Below are 14,301 nucleotides of genomic sequence, written 5' to 3' on the forward strand. Positions count from 1 at the left end.
GCTTGTTTCAAATTAGCCAGGTTCTCCCTAAAAATTTGACAAGGCTCAAAGATAACTACTTTCAGAAACGTGAGCGCAGGGCAAATCTGGCAGGTCAGCACTTAAAACTACAGAACGGTGAGGTTTGCACACAACGGCAAAAAAAAAAGAAAAAGAAAAAAGAGCAGCAGCTAGATTTCGCAGAATTTACATGATTTTTTTAAAATTTGTGGGTTGCTGAGAGCAAATCTTTTATGAAAACAATTTAACGAACAGAGCGACTGTTCAAACATCCTGTTTAACAGGAGGTAGAAAGCGATGAGTTTGGCTTTCTCGCACAGTAGGAAAATTTTGCTGTATCAATCATATTTATCACGATTACGATTGCTATTATGTCACCAAATCCATTATTTATACCGGTAAAAACTTGTCCCTGATTTTTTTCCCTTTTTACATAGATGAAGCAGAACAAATCGGCATCCTAAGGTAATACCTCGGGCTGAGCCCTTTTATCAAACCAATACATCAAATTTGTCATTCCGATTTTCTGGAGGTGATTTATGCAATGCTGAGGATGACAACATCATGACGTTGCTTTTGGTCACCTGCCCATGCCTGGCAATGGCAATCCTGTAATCCGTGTAACATGAATCAGTTGTGAGCAAACAGACAGTTGAACTAAGATAATCATTTGGAGCTAATAAATGGACGTAACCCATATCCATATTTGTTTAACTAAACATAATTGTTGGCAGCGTCTCTTGCTTGGATGTAAAAAAAAAAAAATGAAATTCCCGTTTCTACATAAATGGCATTTTCTCAAATGTGAGAGTCAACCAATAACTAACCCTTAACCTAACTAGAACTAAATGACTAAATTACAAGGTAAGACAGCCACGGTTGAGTGCATAAATTATCCTTCCGTCTAGAAGCAATGCATACTAAAACTACATATATCGCAATAATTATCTTTCAGTTGAAAAATGTAGTACCTTTGATGGAGAAGAATGGGAATGTGCAGGCCTTCTTTCGGAACCTATAACATGCTAATTTGAACCGGTTGTTGTAACACAAGGGGCAGAAGACGCAGAAGTGTTGCTAGTACTTGTCGCTGCAGTAGTTGGATTGTTTTCTGTAACTCTCTCATTGCTTGATTCTGTACTGGGAATAACTTCAGAAGTGGATGTTGCTGGGCCATCACTTGTTCTACCATTACTACCTCTAGTTTCCAGACGCTCCATCATCCTTGATACAGACGCAATTCCAGCATTAACTTCTCTTCTTACTTCAGAACCAAGATCTGCCACAGATGAATTACGCGAAAAAAGTCTCTCCTTCCATCCTCGAGTACTTTTTGTAATAGATTCCTTGTACCTGAATCGGACAAAAGGAGAAACAGATTTAACATAAAAGTTGATAGACAACTTTCGAAGCAACTTAAGAAAATAAAACTCCATACTTCATAGAGACAGCATTTAAGCGAGACTTCAGAGAGTCTGAGAAAGACTGAAGATCTGAAGGCCCAGCTCTGTCATTGTTTACTGGAGTTGATTGCCCAGTGGAATGCCTCCTGATACACCAGGATCATCATATTGGTTATCATAAAAAAAAAATAACATAAGGACATAGTGCATGCATATAGGTGACTCAATTTACCTGTTGAAAAACCTAGGGCTAGATACAGGGGTACTATTTCCAGATGAAACAACAGCATCTTGATCAGCATCGTAGGTAAGCATCCCAGGACTTTGATTGCCTGCTTCTTCATGGGTGTTAGCATGCAGTGATAATTCACCAGTTGTGTGGACAGGACTTGATTCATTATCCACTTCCCCTTGAACGGACGATGAAGAAACTGAACCAGCAGAAGGCATGTTTGGATGCGAAGAAAAAACTAAGAACTGTGGACGACCATGAGAGCCGGAACGACCCCTGTGTCCTTCTCTTCTACCAAGGTGGTGTGACCTTCCCATTGCAGCGGCTGCTGCTAGGTGCTGTAATATACGCTCTTCAAGTTCAGCATCATTACCAACAACAGGTAACTGCAAAAGTTCATCTTGCTAATTAGGTTAACACTAGAAAATGCTTCACTAGTCAAATCAGGAGGAATATATCAAAACTCAAGTTAGTTTCATAACACATACATGCTGAACCTCAAAATCTCCAAGAGCAGGATGATGAAATATAGTTGTATTTCGAGTTTGATTGGTCCTTACATTCCTTTCACGCTCCACTGCCTCGAGCAGCTCTTGACTGACATATTAGTAGGACAGAGGTTAGTACCCTTTTACATGTTAAAATTCTGCCTGATATCTGTATAGGCAAAGAAAACATAAAGTATTTTGACGACTTGCCTGGTAGGATCCTTCAAACTGATAGGCTGCCAACACATAGGACACTGAGAACTTCTCTGACACCTATGCAAAAGGACCACCGATCATCAATATGAAAAATCTTTTTACACAGAAAAAAGAACTGATAATGGAATTTGCCATGTGAAGTCTCATTCATAATCTCTGGAGAAATCCCCTTACAAGTTACAGCTAGTTAACTACCACTGAAGTTTCACAATTCCACTATATATAAGAAGGATCTATATAAATATATAGCAAATCTTATTTACCTATACTGTAATATGAACAAAACTATGAATAATTCTATAATACAGCACCCCTTCAATTAATAAAGGAGTACATTTTCATAAAACAGCACTACATTTGCTAAAGCTATCACAAACTGCAATCTTGAGAAAAAAATTCATAACAGGCCTCATTTATTTATTAAAAAAAGGATTCACAAAATTACATTTTAAGCATTATCATTGTATTCTATCGACACCAGCTGTTAGTCTCACAAACCTAGCCAAATTCACAATGGAACATATATGCTAGTAACTATCAAGCGGGGCCAAGTACATTGAGTATGATGGAAATAACTAAAGTTCAGTTTTGTCAAATGTTTCGAAAGATCAAATGTTGTGAAACAATCACTTGAAAATGTGATTTTGTGATGGTTTTACCAAAGGTAGTAGGGCTTTCAGAAATTTAATCTCAATAAAATTAAACAATCATGATATGCATGCATCCATAGGAATGTATGGAAATACTGAAATTAGCACATGGAAACTATACTAATAGGTAGATACTTTGATAGTTGAAAGTATTTAGGTATATTGTCTAGTCACACTGACGTTTAATGCAAACTGGAAGAAGTGTAAAAAGTTGACAGTAGGTGTATCATGGTCATCAATGCACAAATATATGGGATTAGCACCCTAGAGAGAGCAGGATATTATGTACTAGAAGTCTGGTTCATTCCTTCACTGAATTTTATAACAACTCCTCAATAGAAAAAGAACAGTTGATAGTCTACCCAAAACCTCAAGCATGCAAAGCAGACCACATGAAATCAAAACTGACCCAAATAGTTTGATATTGATATATAATGTCAACATGCTTGCAGTTGATCCAGGAACAACTCAAATAAATTCAGACAGACAAAGTACAGCGCACAGCAGAAATATAAGAATTTTTCACCAATGATATGCATAAACTGGGGTCAATATTATACCATTCAAGAATGCATTGGAGGTGGAACTCGTGTTTGCAACCAGTCAACTACATAACAAAGAAACACAGTAAAATGGTTAAAAGAATGTCATATATGAGAAAAAACATACAATTGAAGATAAGGCATCTTACTGTGGAAGGGTCACTCTCACAGAACGCCTCAAGGCAGATACTACATGCATCATCACATGCATCCTGAATCCCACCCTCAACAAAGGCTGCAGCTGATGTCAAACCCTCCATCTTGGCTTTCTCATCAGTTCCAGATGCCATTGCAACGGAATCACAACCCTGATATCTAGAATATGGAGAAAAGAAGGGCTTAGAATATAAACACTTCAATTGACCAAAGTCTCAAAATGGCTTCACGATGGAAAGCAAACACATCAGTTATTCACAGCTGAGGCCAAAATGATCCCATGAAAACAAATATAGTATACACTTCAAACAAACATGTTATATTGTTGAAAAAAAGAGCCTGTAAACAATGGCACAGGTGTTCAAATTCAGTTTTAACAAAGTATAGCTTTCCGAAGTTGCCAAAAAAAAAAAAACTACCACAGATAAGTTGTGTAGCCAAGTAAAATGCATTGTTAAACTCATTTTCATTTGCTGTATAGTGCATACGAATTCACTGCTCGCTAGTCACCAAGTATGATCTTTTGCACTTGGGGGAGTTAGTTGAAAATGATCTTGAGATATTGTAAAACTGTAGTGCAAATCCTCCCTAATCCCTTTCAATAGTTCATTTTTTTTCAAGAACTTCTATCCCTAATGAAAACTAGATTTGCAAGATTTATGCCAAATTTCATAGGATATATACTCCGAGCAAATGAACATATTAGCCAACAAAAACTACCAGTTATGTCAAAACTCATCAAGCCAAACATGGGAAAAATAAGAAAGTTATATTCCCCATATCAGAATTCCAGAAGCCCCATAATGATTCTATCAGGTAATGCTATGTAATCATAGTCATAGTTCCAGCACAAGACCCATTTTTACTCAGTAGAGCCTCAACCAGCTCAAATTCTCTCCAATTAATACCTCCAAACCATAGCAAACGCCGACCAAATCAAACATAAACCCCAGAACAGAACAATTTGGTCTAACGAGTACCCTTCCAATCAGCGCGATTTCACACGGCACGGCTCAGGTCCCCCGGAATCACGATCCAAAGTCACGCCCAAATCAATTAACCCCCCACCCCACAATAGAACTACCTAAAATCCAAAATTCTCACACAATTCAACAAAAGCACGCAGCATACCGCGAATTCCCCTAATCGCACAACACGAACACCCCCCCAATTCTCACCACATCAAACCCCAAACCCGAACAAACACATCCCTACTTAGACCCAAGCCCAGCAACCCACACCACATCGTCTCCAATTCCCCCCCATCCAAACCCCACCCCACAACCCGAGGAATCCAACCCCGCGCCCCCCACCAAAATTGGATCCAGCTCGCCCAACCGCCCCCAGATCGCCGACGCCCCCCACACCACCCACCACCGCAACCGAACGGGAAGGATCGGGATCCGGCCTTACCAGGGGCACCGCCGCCGACGCCGACGAGGACGCCCGATCGGATCCGGCTGCGCGCGCGAGGCGATGGGGAGCACGAAACCCTAGCTAGCTAGCTAGCCTCTTCGCCTCCTCCTCCAACCTCAGGCGATGGGGAAAGGAGAAGAAAGGTATCGAGACGACGAGGCGAGCAAGCGCGTGCCTCCTCTCCACTCGGCCACCACCACCCCACCCCCCAGTGGGGCCCACCCTCACCCCAACCGAGACACCCGTCGTCACCCCGACGCCGCCCCCACCTACCCACACACCGACACGTGGGGCCACCATCAAAGCTGGTCCCACATGTCAACCGCGTAGGCTAGCTGTAGCAGAGAGAGAGTGAGACAAGCGGGTCGCCTTTTAAGTACGTTTTGACCGCTTCGCCTGCCCCGACCCGCTCTCCGGGGACCACCTGTCAGTGACCTTTTATGGTGGGGTAGGTGTAGGTGACGGTGGAGATTGCCTTTTGTGGGGGGTAGAGGCGGTGGGGCCACGACGTCAGTGAGCGCGGTGGCGGTGAGCGCGTGCGAGGGGCGCGGCTTTCGAGAGAGGTAATAACGGCACGTCGGCCACCGTCTCCGAGGATAATGTAAAGAAAAATGGGCGCGGGAACGTGTCGCCGACACGTGGGGTCCCAGCCCGACTAACCCCGCTATTACTGTGTGCCACGTGGGCAATTACATAAGCGAAGCAAAGCGGGGCCCATGGGCTGCTCAATGCGCAGCCCAACCTCGTCGCCGCCCATGGCGGGCCCACCAACGGTCACCGGCCCACTTCGCCCTGGCCTCTCGCTGCCATGTGGGGCCCCCCACTTCGCCTCATCCGCCGCGCCCTCGTCTTCCCTCCACTAACCTCCACCACCTCCCGCGGCGGAATCCTCTCGCTGCAGATTCCACCGCGGCCTCTCCTCCCATATAAAAACCCCACCCAGCTCGAGCTCCCGCGCTTCACCGGCGCCGCCATGCCGCTCCTCCTCCTCGCCGCCGCGCGCCCGTGCGCCCGGCTCCTCGCTCCCTCCGCCGCCGGAGCAGTAGTAGGCCGGCCGTCCACCGCCCGCCCACTGGGACGAGGGACCAGGAGAGGCGCGGGCGCGGCGGCGGCGGCTGCGGTGGCGGCGGAGAAGACGGTGGTGAAGGCGGAGGAGGAGGAGGAGGGTGGGGGAGAGTACGACGCGATCGTGGTGGGGTCGGGGATCGGGGGGATGGTGGCGGCGACGCAGCTGGCGGCGAAGGGGGCGAGGGTGCTGGTGCTGGAGAAGTACGTCATCCCCGGGGGGAGCTCCGGGTACTACCGCCGCGACGGGTTCACCTTCGACGTCGGCTCCTCCGTCATGTTCGGCTTCTCCGACAAGGTGAGGACAGTGACTGAGCACGGTTGGGTGTAGATGAGAATTGGGATGATTGCGTTGCTGCTAGTATATTCTGGGGATCTTGCGTTGGCGAATTTGGTTTTGAGTGAGTGATTGATTGCTGGGAGCACTATGTGAAGTGCGGTGTCGAGGACGGCAAGAATTGGGGAAGGGAAAGTAGGGATTGATTTGGATGTTGTTGGCTAGACGATGAGAAAGTTATTGCTTTTCATGTGCATTTATGCCTCGTAATGCCCTGATATGAAGGTACTTTACCTGATTGGAGTGGAATGTTGCGATGATGGCGAAAATCGCAGCTACAGGTGTCCAACTTAGGAATATAGGTTGGCACTTGGCAGTGGGCATGCCTGGGTGAATGGGTGTGCAATATTGCTGTTGCTGAGAGTAATGCCATGTGTGGGTGGGACTAGTGGCCGATAATGTTTGTTTGTCTCTTGAGTGTTGATTTTATCTTAAGTATGACTTTGTGTCTGTGATCCAGGGGAACTTGAATTTGATTACACAAGCACTAGAAGCAGTTGGGCATAAGATGGAAGTTATACCGGATCCTTCTACGGTTCATTTCCACCTACCTGGTGACCTCTCAGTTCTTGTGCATAGAGAGTATGATGACTTCGTCACGGAGCTGGTTAATAAATTTCCTCATGAAAAGGAAGGAATCCTGAAATTCTATGGCACATGTTGGAAGGTACTGTGATACCATTTTCATTCTCCACTCTTATCTACAACTACTTTTTTTTTTCTTTTTGGTATTTTGAATTCACTCTTTGCAAGCATATATCAAGTACAGTTGTTTTCTCATATATGAGCAGATCTTCAATTCATTAAATTCTTTGGAGCTGAAGTCCCTTGAGGAGCCTCTATATCTTTTTGGGCAATTTTTTCAAAAGCCTCTGGAATGTTTGACGCTAGGTATAAGAACCGCATCCATATATTCCTCTACAAGATTTTGTAGCTGACCCATTGTATTCCCTATGGAAAAGCTCCAGCTGAATCAAATGCAATTCCAAAAACCAATGAAAGGATGATTGAGAGGAGAACTTGATCAGTACATCATATTTACTGCTTAATCAGATTGGTTGACTTGATACAATGGAACTCATGACTTTATCTCTCTTGCAGCTTATTATCTGCCACAGAATGCTGGGGATATTGCTCGCAAGTTCATAAAAGATCAGCAGTTACTCTCCTTCATAGATGCTGAGGTGTGAGATATTTGTGAGTTTACTCACTTGTTCAATTTTTCTTTCGTCGACCATGTGATTCTCTGTTAACACCAGTTTATTCACTTTGTTTGTAGTGCTTTATTGTGAGCACAGTCAATGCCTTGCAAACACCCATGATTAATGCAAGCATGGTAAGTGGAATGCATGACTCTCAGAATTTTGCTTCTGATTCATTTAAATTTCTGTTATCTCAAGGGTGAAATAACAGGTCTTGTGCGATAGGCACTTCGGGGGAATTAACTATCCAGTTGGTGGTGTTGGTGGTATTGCTATGTCCTTGGCAGATGGGCTTGTTGACAAAGGCAGTGAAATACGCTACAAGGCTAATGTGACCAATGTAATTTTAGAAAATGGCAAAGCTGTAAGTTCATCTTACTTAGACTAAATATCTGGAGCTTTTATCGACTTGTTAGCTGAGCATTTCATTACTATAGGTTGGAGTCAGGTTATCAAATGGGAAGGAGTTCTTTGCTAAAACAGTGATATCGAATGCTACCAGATGGGATACATTTGGTAATCCTGCTTATCTATTTTTATTTGAAAAATATGCGGCTCGTTGAAATTCATTTGTTACAATATATTTGCTGAAAGTTTCACAACCTTTGCTCAAAATTCACAACTCAGTTTTGTTCTTGAGTTATTATTTGTTAACTACTTGTACTTGTCCATAAAAATAACAATTACTTCTACTCAAAGGTAAACTCTTGAAAGTTGAAGAGCTTCCAGAAGAAGAGAAAAACTTCCAAAAGAATTATGTTAAAGCACCATCATTCCTTTCCATTCATATGGGTGTCAAAGCCTCAGTTTTGCCTGCTGATACTGATTGCCACCATTTTGTACTTGAGGTAGGTATGACTCCACTGTGGGTATCAGATATCGCAGGCAATGGGTACACAATGCTAAGTTGGTACACAACAGTTTTAGTCCATAATAACTTAATTCTAATTACAATTGCCAGGATGACTGGGCTAATTTGGAGAAGCCTTATGGAAGCATATTTTTAAGTATCCCTACAGTGCTTGACCCATCCTTGGCTCCCGAAGGACACCATATACTTCATATTTTTACAACTGCAGGGATAGAGGATTGGGAAGTATGGACTGTGCTCTTGCTGTAATCTAATTTATTTCAAATTGTGAGAAACTAAGCCTTTTGTACCAATGTACTTATTTAGTTATTTATCCCTAATATCCACCACAGGATCTGTCCAGGAAGGATTATGAGAAGAAAAAGGAGTTTGTGGCGACAGAGATAATAAAGAGGCTTGAAAAAAAGCTGTTCCCTGGTCTTCAGGATTCAATAGTCCTCAAGGAGGTAGGTTCTTATAGTTCTTCCACGTCAGGATCTAAGACTGTTCTTTTCAGATCTTGACTAATTTTTGTTTGACCTTTAAATGCTGCTATCATGCAAAAAATTGTAGTGGGATAGTTTTGATTCTAGTGCTAACACGCTTTCGACTTGTTGAACATTTGGTGTTGTCAGGTAGGCTCACCAAAAACACACCGAAGATTTCTTGCACGAAATGATGGTACATATGGACCCATGCCACGGGGTAAACCAAAGGGATTGCTAGCAATGCCTTTCAATACTACTGTAAGTTAATATGCATTGTTGACTTGATGTCCTGAAATCTTCTTGTGCTGCAATATTGTTGGACTGAAAATTTACTGCTTATTTTACAGTCAATAGATGGCTTGTACTGTGTTGGCGACAGCTGTTTTCCTGGGCAAGGTGTAATTGCTGTGGCATTTTCAGGGATCATGTGTGCTCATCGAGTTGCAGCTGATATTGGTAAGTTCAGATTCCACTAACATCCCCCTAAAATGAACTGAGTTTGAAGGATTGGGAGCTTTATTTATGTTAGGGTCTTAGGGACTAAGAAGTAGAGAGATTTGTCTGCTGATGAACAACATAAGCTGATATTGGCAGAAAAATGACGTTTGTTTGCTGCTTTGATCCTCATCCAGGACTGGAACAAAGATCTCCTGTACTAGATGCGGGTCTTCTTGGGCTCCTCAGATGGTTGAGAACGCTTGCTTAGGATGATACGGACAAAGATTTGGTTGACCGTCGATTGATTTTACGATTACAGAAAAACACCTTCTCACACATGTCATGGTCATTGCACATTTGTTTTGGTGAGCCATACATGGATCAAGCAGCAGTTTTTGCCTCTTGGGATCTTGCTTCTGCCTGGTATATACAAGAGGTTGGATTTTCAGCTGCAGTGATCCCTGAAAAGCTGAAGCTTCCTGGAATAATTGTACAGATTTCAGTTGTTATTTGGGAGCAAAAGGCGTAAAGACTAATATGGATGCATATATGTACCTAGAGCCTTATACACATGATGTAACTTGTTGTAATCTACTAGTATCTCCTGTATGCCCATGTTGTCATGTTGACAATTGAGAGTTACAAACATGCAGCTGTACATGATGTGTAAGCCTTAACAGAACAAAGTCAGATACACCTGCAGCCTTCTGAAGATTGAGGAGCGTTCTTCCTCCTAATGTTACGAAGCAAATTAAACTAAGTAAAACCTATGTACAAGGCGAAGGCATGTACTTCTGTAATTGGCCAAAAGAAAATACGTAGTACTTTTGTAATTGGTCGAAAGATACTAATGTTGCCTGCATTTAAAAGAGAATGGAGGTATTTTAGCTAAGATTTGGATGTTTAATCCAATAAACTAGGTCTATATGAAACATACAACTCTATTCCTTTTGGTAATGTGAATTCATTGCCCTGTCATGAATCATGATACAGTTTGAAGCAAGATTCCGCAGAGAGTCAAATACTTAGCGGCGCCCGGTCACCAGCAAAAATATGTACCACTAATCAACTTAAGGCGTCCAAAGGACCAAAGCTAACATCTAAGAATACAAGATTAGAGGCCACATCAGAATACAAGATTAGAGGCCACATCTGGGAAGTCAGACAAGATAGGAGATTGCACAAGGTCAATGATCAATTTATTATTGTGTAAGCTACATGTTACAACAACAACAACAATGAAATACATGTCTGGGACTACATTCCTCCAAAATTTAAGATGATACAGTTAAGACAGATTCAGCCAATGCATAGGCTCATAAACCTGAATTCAGGTAGGAAATCAGATGTGATTGAGCATTTAAATGGAATGGCAAAATCGTCGAACTTTCACCAAGAACAGCAATCAAGTATCAGACTGACAGACCTAGCTGCTAGAAACGAAATCAGAATGAGAACTTGAATCCTCCAGTATTGGCATCTACCGCAGATTCCCAGAACGAGACTTTCTTCTTGCGAGCAGCAGCCTTCTGCTGAGCTTCAAGTTCAAGCTGTTTAATCATCCCAGGATAAGTCATATCGATGGCATTGCGGAACTTGTCATGCAGGTTTACCCTGTCTGTAGTCCCTGATACAAGTTCACTTGCATTGGGCCTCTTGAGAAAGTCAAGAACATTCAACAGATTCCTCCTGAATATTTCAAAGGGGAAAAGAAGAGATAGCATGTCATTTATAAAGATGTAACAGGATTAGGCAACAGTTATCATGCAGACTAATGGACACATCAAGTTCAGCAATTAAACAAGATTCAAGAGGATTCCACATCAAAGCTATACAGCAACCCAGATTGAAATGAGAACACTCTCCTGATTCATGCCTTCTTTCAAAAGGAGGATCATCAGGAGGGACCTTCGTCAACACTACACGATACTTCCATTAGCACCTGGCATCATCAGGAGAACCCAGCTACTACTTTTGTTAATTGCTACTCCTAAGAAGCTTACACACAGAGTCAATTTTGACTCGATGAGTGAAGAGGGCATCATTTGTAAAGTATAGAAATAAGCCTTTGTTGACCTTAAATAGTTTTAGAACCAGAAAGACAATTGACATTAATTATTATTTGGCAGAAACTTTTCTTCAGTTGATCGTCATTTGTAAATCCTACAAACGACCAAGGAACATACATACACTTGAATCTCTTAAGAGCTAACATCCATAGAATTAAGTAAAAGCATAAGTGCACCACTGAGATTGTTTGTGAATGAACATATGCTTAAAAGCATCAAGCTAGAACATTGGATTTTATTTTGAATTTGTACTGGAGATTCTAATTTGTTCTATACACTGTTATTACTGGCATGGTGATGCCCTTTTTTATGTTCATTACCACAGAAGGCCATAAAAGAGCACTTCTTGATGGTCGCTTAATTTCTAACAACAAAGTCATGCGTCTAGTGAAACAATAAAAACAACACAGAAGCATGAGATGTGAACTCTAACCTGCTCACATAATTCTGAGTAATCGCAATAGATTCCTCCAGATTGATAACCAAATGCCACCATCCATTAGGCACAAAAACCACCTCTCCAGCCTGGCATATACACTCAACAGGCCTCTTTTCCCAGGTCTTACATGCCCCATAAAAATTCATGAACCATTCCATGATAGATACAGGGCTAGTGACTTCTGCTCCATCCGCACTTGGATGAACTCCTGGCGGCACCACCTCCGGTGGGAACATCACCCACTTCTTGGCTCCCTTGATCACAGCATTCCACGCCGATGTCGAGTTCGGATCAACATGAAACGACGACCCTGAACCCGCCGGCCCAATGATAACCCATCGGTGGTCCGGCCTTTCCTCCCCAAGCACCCCGAATAGGTCCTCTCGGAAGTACGCCGGCACCTCATAGTCCCTCCCCATCTCCGGCACCTTCTCGGTGAACTTGGCATCGAACAGGTACAATGGCCTCTCCTCCTGCACATTGTCGGCATACTGGAGGTACCTATCCAGCGTCATGCTCACCGGCCCGACGGCGAACTCCTTCCCGGCCGAGACCTTCAGCAAGTGCTCCCTGGTCCACTTCTGCAATGCCGGCCAGCTCTCGAGGCAGCCTTCCAGAAGCACCGGCCTATTGGGCTCCTCGAATTCGGAGACGAATTGCTCGACGGACATGCCGCGGCGGCGATCGATGGTGTCCCGGTGGAGCCACTCCGGCCGCATCTCCATGTTGGCGCAGAGCCAGCTCTGGAAGAGGTAGTCGGAGTAGAACCCCCTGATCTCTAGGCCCCGCGGGGGGAGGTGGGCGCGGCCGCCCGACGCGGCGGCGATGTAGGTGGCGCGCCACGAGCCCGAGAAGGCGAAGTCCCCGCCGAGCTCGTCGAGGACGAGCGCCCGCCAGAGCGGGTCGTGGGAGGCGACGACGTAGAGCGCCCTCGACGCCGCGGAGAGCCTAGCGAGGTCGCGCGCCGCGAGCAGGCCGAGCACGTCGAGGAGGACGTCGTCGGGGAGCGGGCGGAGCGCGCCGAGCCCCGCGTCGCGGAGGTTGCCGCCGCCGCCGAGGAGGAGGAGGTTGCCGAGCGGCTGCACGAGGCATCCCCCACCGCCTCGCCGGCCGCTCCCGACACCCCCCGGACCGGCGCGCGCGGAGGTCTTCAGGTGGAAGGCGGTGGCGTCTCCGCCGGCGGCGTCGGCGAGGCGGTTCTTGGATTTGGTGGTCTTCTTGGGGCGTTTGCTGCCGCCGCGGCCGCGGCCGCGGCGACGGCTAGGTTTGGGGTTGCGAATGGCGGGGAGGAGGAGGGAGTGGAAGGCGCTCGGCATGCTCCGGCGGCGGCGGCGGCGGCGGCGGCGGGAGAAGGGAGGGGAGGGAGGGGGTTTGAGACTTGGGAAAGTATAGGAGGCAAATGAAATGGGCGGAAGAGACGATCCGACGGTCAGTGATGCAACTCTGCGAGAATGGACGGCGGATCGATACCTGCGATCTTGAAATCCAGATATCACTGGACTGACAGGTAACAGCCCGTTTCCGTTTGGTACAGCTCGTGGGCTGACACCGAAAAGAGCGATCAGTCGCGCGCGCCCTCCCCGCGCGACTGGCCACGTGTCGCGCGCGGGGAGGCCGCGGGGGGGGGGGGGGGGGGGGGGGTGCGGCGGCGGCGCCCGCGGTTTCTCTTTTTTCTTTTCGTTTTTTTACGCACCTTTTTTTTTTGTTTTTTTCTTTTCGTATCTTTTTAGTCTGGTTTCTTTTTTTTTGCACTTTTTTTTTCTTTCTGTATTTTTGTCAGTTTTTCCCTTTTTTAATATGCACGTATTAAACACGTATATAAAGTTTATATACGTGTATATAAAGTTTATATATGTGTAATTTTTATATTACACATATATACAAACTTTGTATATATATGTATATAAAGTTGATATATTTCGTATATATACATAAACAAATTTTGTATATAAAAAATATATGCATATTTAAAAATATAAATATATGCAATATGTATACATATATTATATATATATATATACGTATAAGTTTATACGTATGTATATAAAGTATATATGTATGTATACATATAGTAGAGAGGAGAGACGAGAGGGTCAAAAACTGACCGTGTCTCGCGCGGGGGGGCACAACTAATCACCCATTAGGGCCCCTGGCTGACATGTCCTGACCCGCTCGTTTAGGACGTATCGTGCCGGTCGCTCTCGGTCGTGGGCCTAGTCATGTATAGGCCAGACCAGACCGGGCAACACTGCTCCCTGACATGATCATTGACAGGTAGACCCGCGAGCATTGGGACCCATGTTTCAGTCA

General features: G+C 44.6%; 3 protein-coding genes across 3 annotated transcripts; 1 reads left to right on the forward strand and 2 right to left on the reverse strand.

The window, feature by feature from the left end:
* Window positions 1-328: 328 nt before the first annotated feature.
* On the reverse strand, window positions 329-5,255 carry LOC127754815 (E3 ubiquitin-protein ligase RHF2A). The gene is made up of 9 exons (XM_052280413.1): window positions 5,101-5,255; window positions 3,681-3,846; window positions 3,550-3,596; window positions 2,334-2,396; window positions 2,124-2,232; window positions 1,636-2,021; window positions 1,439-1,549; window positions 972-1,353; window positions 329-609 (listed from the first exon to the last, which is right to left on the reverse strand). Exons 2-8 carry the CDS (start codon window positions 3,819-3,821, stop codon window positions 1,026-1,028), a joined length of 1,185 nt encoding a protein of 394 aa, XP_052136373.1. The 5' UTR covers window positions 3,822-3,846; window positions 5,101-5,255; the 3' UTR covers window positions 329-609; window positions 972-1,025.
* Window positions 5,256-5,896: 641 nt separating this feature from the next.
* On the forward strand, window positions 5,897-10,249 carry LOC127754812 (prolycopene isomerase 1, chloroplastic). The gene is made up of 13 exons (XM_052280409.1): window positions 5,897-6,466; window positions 6,966-7,172; window positions 7,297-7,396; window positions 7,607-7,689; window positions 7,785-7,841; window positions 7,919-8,071; window positions 8,145-8,223; window positions 8,407-8,555; window positions 8,669-8,803; window positions 8,911-9,024; window positions 9,193-9,303; window positions 9,393-9,501; window positions 9,678-10,249. The coding sequence occupies exons 1-13, from the start codon at window positions 5,912-5,914 to the stop codon at window positions 9,749-9,751; spliced, it is 1,926 nt and encodes a 641-aa protein (XP_052136369.1). The 5' UTR covers window positions 5,897-5,911; the 3' UTR covers window positions 9,752-10,249.
* A 418-nt stretch (window positions 10,250-10,667) lies between these two features.
* On the reverse strand, window positions 10,668-13,365 carry LOC127754813 (arginine-specific demethylase JMJ22). The gene is made up of 2 exons (XM_052280410.1): window positions 11,986-13,365; window positions 10,668-11,172 (listed from the first exon to the last, which is right to left on the reverse strand). The coding sequence occupies exons 1-2, from the start codon at window positions 13,305-13,307 to the stop codon at window positions 10,929-10,931; spliced, it is 1,566 nt and encodes a 521-aa protein (XP_052136370.1). The 5' UTR covers window positions 13,308-13,365; the 3' UTR covers window positions 10,668-10,928.
* Between the last annotated feature and the right edge of the window lie 936 nt (window positions 13,366-14,301).

Source organism: Oryza glaberrima, chromosome 11 (assembly GCF_000147395.1).
Source record: "Oryza glaberrima chromosome 11, OglaRS2, whole genome shotgun sequence".
Taxonomy (NCBI): Eukaryota; Viridiplantae; Streptophyta; class Magnoliopsida; order Poales; family Poaceae; genus Oryza; species Oryza glaberrima.

Coding starts and splice junctions, on each gene's coding strand:
- LOC127754815 (XM_052280413.1), bottom strand. CDS start 3,821: ATGGCATCTGGAACTGATGAGAAAGCCAAGATGGAGGGTTTGACATCA. Junction 2,397..3,549: donor CTCCAATGCATTCTTGAATG/GTATAATATTGA, acceptor CCTTTTGCATAG/GTGTCAGAGAAGTTCTCAGT. Junction 2,022..2,123: donor GAGATTTTGAGGTTCAGCAT/GTATGTGTTATG, acceptor GAACTTTTGCAG/TTACCTGTTGTTGGTAATGA.
- LOC127754812 (XM_052280409.1), top strand. CDS start 5,912: ATGTGGGGCCCCCCACTTCGCCTCATCCGCCGCGCCCTCGTCTTCCCT. Junction 7,173..7,296: donor TCTATGGCACATGTTGGAAG/GTACTGTGATAC, acceptor ATATATGAGCAG/ATCTTCAATTCATTAAATTC. Junction 8,224..8,406: donor TACCAGATGGGATACATTTG/GTAATCCTGCTT, acceptor TTCTACTCAAAG/GTAAACTCTTGAAAGTTGAA.
- LOC127754813 (XM_052280410.1), bottom strand. CDS start 13,307: ATGCCGAGCGCCTTCCACTCCCTCCTCCTCCCCGCCATTCGCAACCCC. Junction 11,173..11,985: donor ACTCAGAATTATGTGAGCAG/GTTAGAGTTCAC, acceptor TGAAATATTCAG/GAGGAATCTGTTGAATGTTC.